This window comes from Staurois parvus, unplaced genomic scaffold (genome assembly GCF_062004578.1).
Source record: "Staurois parvus isolate SC_StPar_1 unplaced genomic scaffold, SC_StPar_1.0 ptg000648l, whole genome shotgun sequence".
Lineage (NCBI taxonomy): Eukaryota > Metazoa > Chordata > Amphibia > Anura > Ranidae > Staurois > Staurois parvus.
In genome coordinates this window covers 1,168,349-1,173,872 of record NW_028318444.1, presented here as the reverse complement: position 1 = coordinate 1,173,872, position 5,524 = coordinate 1,168,349, and the positions used below count along the sequence as shown (strand labels likewise).

Sequence of the window (5,524 nt, the reverse complement as noted above, 5' to 3'; positions counted from 1 at the left end):
GGCCAAAAGAATCAGGTCAGTGCATGTCCATGATGCAACAGCAGGACTTGCGATGGTCTGGCAGAGAATGGAAGACTGCTATGGGTCACCTGAAGTAATAGAAGAAGCACTTTTAAAGAAAATTGAAACTTGCCCAAAAATGACAAACAAAGACAATCAGAAGCTGAGAGAGCTCGGAGACCTACTCCTAGAGATAGAAGCAGCAAAGACAAGTGGAACTCTGCCAGGTCTCTTATACTTAGACACAGCACGTGGAGTAGAGCCCATAATCGAGAAGCTCCCTTTCAACCTGCAAGAAAGGTGGGTCTCTCAAGCATCCAGATACAAGAAAGACTATCGAGTTGCATTTCCACCGTTTGTCTTCCTCGCTGAATTCGTTGTAGACCAAGCTAAGACACGCAATGACCCAAGCTTCGCCTTCCTGAACAAGAGAGTTGCAAGCTCCCCAAGGACAGAGAAGCAGCCGCCAGTACACTACAAAGAACGCAGAGCAACAGTGTCTGTGCGGAAGACAGAAGTTCCGCCTGAGGCTGCAGCCAATCAGGAAGACAACACAAGCAAGGAAGTTGAGGATCCAGACAAACAGTGCCCAATACACAACAAGCCTCATCCACTAAGAAAATGTCGCAGTTTCAGAAGTAAGACATTAGTGGAGCGCAAGGCTTACCTTAAAGACAATCACATTTGTTTCAGATGCTGCGCCTCAATGCAACATCTTGCAAAAGACTGTAAGAGAGAAATACGGTGCACAGAATGCAACAATGACCGACATCTGTCAGAACTGCACCCAGGACCACCACCATGGAGATCAGAAGTTCCAGCAACTCAAGAAGATCATGGTGGGGAGCAAAAAGAAAGTGCAACACCAGCGATAACTTCAAAGTGCACTGAGATCTGTACAGAGCCAGGACTCTCTAGATCATGCTCCAAGATATGCTTAGTCAAAGTGTATCCCAACGGTCTCAGAGAAAAGGCAGTGAAGATGTATACAGTCCTAGACGAACAAAGCAACAGGTCTCTAGCAAAGACAGAGTTCTTCGACCTCTTTGGTGACAAAGGAAGTTCAACTCCATACACCTTGAAGACATGTTCTGGAGTTATAGAGACATCAGGGAGAAGAGCAAACAACTACACCATCGAGTCATTAGATGGAAAGACGCAGCTGACTCTTCCTACCCTCATAGAATGTGACATGATACCAGATGACAGGTCAGAGATTCCCACACCTGAAGTGGCTCGTCACTACCCTCATCTTATGCGAATAGCAGACAAGATCCCAACACTCAACCCAGATGCTGCAATCGTCCTTCTACTAGGAAGAGACATACTGAGAGTGCACAAGGTCAGAGAACAATACAATGGGCCGCACAATGCACCATTTGCTCAATGTCTTGATCTTGGATGGGTTATCGTTGGAAATGTATGTCTGGACGGACTTCACAAACCCGCAAAGGTGAATGTCTACAGAACAAATCTGCTGCAGAACGGTCGCACATCATGTCTTTGCCCATGTAACAACAGCATGCAGATTAAAGAGAAACTATCTAACCCAACACATCCCCAGAACATCCAGAGGTTCCTGGAAGATACAGCCTCGGCTGAAGATTCAGATCAGCTAGGCCACAAAGTGTTTGAGAGAACTCAAGATGATGACAAACTAGCACCATCTGTTGAAGATAACCTCTTTCTTGAGATCATGGACAGAGAAGTCTTCAAAGACAAAGCAGGCAGTTGGGTAGCCCCACTACCATTCCGTACACCACGGCATCGTCTTCCCAACAACAGAGTGCAAGCAGAGAAACGCCTTGCGCTATTGCAGCGCACTCTTGAAAGAAAGCCAGACATGAAAGAACACTTCCAAGAATTCATGCGGAAAATCTTTGACAAAGATCAAGCTGAAAAAGCACCAGCACTGCATGAAAAACAAGAACGCTGGTACTTGCCAATATTCGGAGTGTACCATCCTCAAAAACCAGGTCAGATACGTGTAGTATTTGATTCCAGTGCAAAGCATGAAGGTATTTCCCTTAATGATGTACTTCTCAGCGGACCAGACCTGAACAACACACTTCTTGGAGTCCTTATCAGATTCCGAAGAGAACTTGTTGCAGTAACAGCAGATGTACAGCAGATGTTCTACTGTTTCCTTGTCCGTGAAGACCACAGAGACTACCTGAGGTTCCTATGGTATGAAGACAATGACCTCAACAAAGGTATCATAGAGTATAGGATGAAAGTACATGTGTTTGGGAACAGTCCCTCACCAGCTGTCGCTATCTACAACTTGAGACGAGCAGCGCAGCAAGGTGACAGACACAACCCTGAAGCCAAACAATTTGTTATGAAAAACTTTTATGTAGATGATGGACTTGCTTCCTTCTCCGGTAGTGGAGAAGCCATTAACATTTTAAAAAACACTAGAGACTTGCTAGCAGAATCTAACATAAGACTGCACAAAGTGGCTTCCAACAACAGCAAAGTAATGGAAGCATTCCCAGCAGAAGACCGTGCAAAAGACCTCAAAGACCTAGATCTAGGTACAGATTCACCACCCCTTCAAAGAAGTTTAGGGCTTAGTTGGGACTTGAAAACTGACAGCTTCACCTTCCGAGTATCCAGGGAAGAGAAGCCTTTCACAAAGCGAGGTGTCTTGTCTACGGTCAACAGTCTTTACGATCCCTTGGGGTTCGTAGCACCCATCACCATGCAAGGCAAAGCTCTTTTGAGGGAGATTACAACTGAGCTAGAACAAAGTGATTGGGACACACCTCTACCTGAAAAGAAAGAAATGCAGTGGAAGTTATGGAAAGACTCTTTGCTGGAGCTTGAGCGATTTAGCATCCAAAGACCATACGTCTCTGTTTCTTTGTCTGTTACAAAACGAAGAGAGATACACGTGTTTTCAGATGCATCCACCGTGGCTATAGCAGCTGTAGCCTACCTTAGAGTCATAGACACTCAGGGACAAAGCCATGCAGGATTCATCTTGGGAAAGTCCAAACTGGCTCCAAGACCTGCTCACACGGTCCCACGCTTAGAACTTTGTGCTGCTGTCCTAGCTGTGGAGATAGCAGACTTACTCATTGCGGAACTGGACATCGAGATCCATGCAGTGAACTTCTACACAGACAGCAAGATTGTTTTAGGTTATATCCACAACGCTTCAAGAAGATTCTACACATACGTGTCAAACAGAGTAACACGTATCAGAAGGTGTACAAGTCCAGAACAGTGGCATCACATTAGTACAGACAAGAACCCTGCTGATCATGGGACTAGACTGGTACCAGCTGCTGTCCTCAAACAGACTAACTGGTTCACAGGTCCATCCTTCTTGACTGGACCAGAAACTGAAGAGACTGATCAGAAAGGAACTTTTCAGCTTGTAGAACCAGACCAAGACAAAGAGGTAAGACCTCTAGTTGCAGTTTACAAGACTCTAACCACCAGAGAAGGTCTTGGCTCATGTAGGTTCGAAAGGTTTTCCAGCTGGAAGTCACTCATCCGTGCCATAGGGAAACTCATCTGCTTGGCCAGATCCTTCAGCAAAACAGCCAGTGTTGACCAGGGTAACAATGACTATCTTGAGCAAGCCAATGTCACCATTATCAGATGTGATATCTTCTGGAAGAGATGGAGACAGGAGTACCTGACGACCCTCCAACCACGTAACAAATGGCAAGCCGACAAGCCCAACTTACAAGTTGGAGATGTTGTTCTACTAAAAGACTCTCAGGCCCACAGGAACGAGTGGCCAATTGGACTCATTGTGGGGACTGATGCTAGTAGTGATAGCAGAGTCAGGAAAGTAGAGGTCAGAGTAGTAAAACAGGGCACCCCTAAGGTGTACCTTAGACCCATCACGGAAGTCGTTTTACTCCTTCCAGGAGTTTAATAGTGGCATATCATTATTATGCCAGGTGGGGAGTGTGCTGCCTTGTATTACACAAGGCATTCTTTAGCATTCAGCAGTGTCTGTCCCTTTAAGGCCAGGACTTCCTGTTTGCTAACTTGGGAGGAAGTGACCTCATCTCTTCAGACTGAAGAAATTCTACAATGCAAGTACATGTGGGATGCTGTTCCCTCTTCATATATGGGCTTGATTAGACCCCCAAAGTCTGTAAGTACCCCTCCTATGTACTGAGGAATGTTATGTATATAGCTAAGCTAGGTAGTTAGATATGTACTCATGTCTGTTTATTATGTTTGTATTTCAGTTTTACCGCATTCTCATTATGTCACATGTTATCAGTAAAAGATCATCGGTTATCAATCATCGACTCTTTACTGTGTGGACATCAAAGGTTATACTGCCTGTAATCCTCTGTAACCCTTTCATAACTGCAGAGAAGGCAGGACAAGGTGATTTAAAAGTAAAAGCTGCTAGCAAGACCGCAAAGAGAAAATAGAACAACTACAAGCATTGGCAATCACCAGTAGTAAAAAGCAAGACTGTTTTTTCACTCTCCACTCAAATTCCCCACTCTTTTTAGCTTCCAGCCAGCAAAATGTGCAAAATATCTGTAATATTATCCTTGGGGTATGGTGTTCCTTAATCCATTAGAGTATGGTATTTATGTCTTCTCCTGCCCCCTGATGCCTCCCACAGTCTGGGATGATGTTGATGGTCTTTCCATATTTCTGTTATGTTTTTTAGATGGTTGTGTCTTTTGCCCAAGTTATATCCTAATATATGAATGGTCCTGAAGAAGCAGAAAACTCAAAAAACGCGAAGACTAACACTTAAGTTGGGATACAATTGACATACTGCATGATTTTTTTGTACAAGATTGGAATTTTTAATACTTGTAATATAGTTTTGTGAAAAATGTATGTATTTGTATGAAGAGTTATAGGTGAATATTATTTTGGGGTGCTGGTTTGAAATCTCAGTTTTTGTAATTTTTTGGGTTCTATTACTATTTGGAAGGGCAACTCCAGAAATTTATTACCGGTTACTGCTACCTCCAAAAGATTTTGGATTGTTTATTCTGTCCACAAAAGGGAGTAGTTTCTTGTTAGATCTATTGTGGAAGAAGCACATGTCCTGGCTTGTCAGGTCTTGCAGACAGGGGCAAGTCTGTAGACTGAGTGTCTTGGTGAGGAAAGAGACTATCTCCAGTTATTGATTCTAATGCTTATGTTTGCTAAACCTGAAGCAATGGCTTTATGTTCATGATGAATCTGTCTAAAGCCTGTCCTGTAGGAAACAAAAGAGTTAAGACGAGCTTGTTTCTGCCTCTGCACCACACTAAGATGTTTCTACTTTCACATAGTTTACACTTTTTCCTTCTAGTGATATAAAAACATACTAGAATAAAAAGCTTAAAGGTTCCAACAAGAAACACTTCCAGACTGCTGTGAACACTTCCTTCTTCATATATTCTGTTACATAGTTACATAGTTAGTCCGGCTGACAAAATTCCATCCAGTTCACTTGCAATAATTTCCTTCTTGGATCATATAGGAATTTGTGTCTTTTATATCTGCCTAAATTTCAGCTTTAAAGCAAATTAAGCATAAG

At 43.3% G+C, this 5,524-nt stretch overlaps 1 protein-coding gene across 1 annotated transcript; it reads left to right on the top strand.

Annotated features, from left to right (window-relative positions):
- Positions 1 to 1,192: 1,192 nt before the first annotated feature.
- Positions 1,193 to 4,354, top strand: LOC149448906 (uncharacterized). The gene is made up of 2 exons (XM_089694049.1): positions 1,193 to 4,120; positions 4,218 to 4,354. Exon 1 carries the CDS (start codon positions 1,193 to 1,195, stop codon positions 3,893 to 3,895), a length of 2,703 nt encoding a protein of 900 aa, XP_089550175.1. The 3' UTR covers positions 3,896 to 4,120; positions 4,218 to 4,354.
- The last annotated feature ends 1,170 nt before the right edge of the window (positions 4,355 to 5,524 follow it).

Excerpts from the sequence above, each read along its gene's own strand:
- LOC149448906 (XM_089694049.1), top strand. The coding sequence starts at position 1,193 with ATGATACCAGATGACAGGTCAGAGATTCCCACACCTGAAGTGGCTCGT.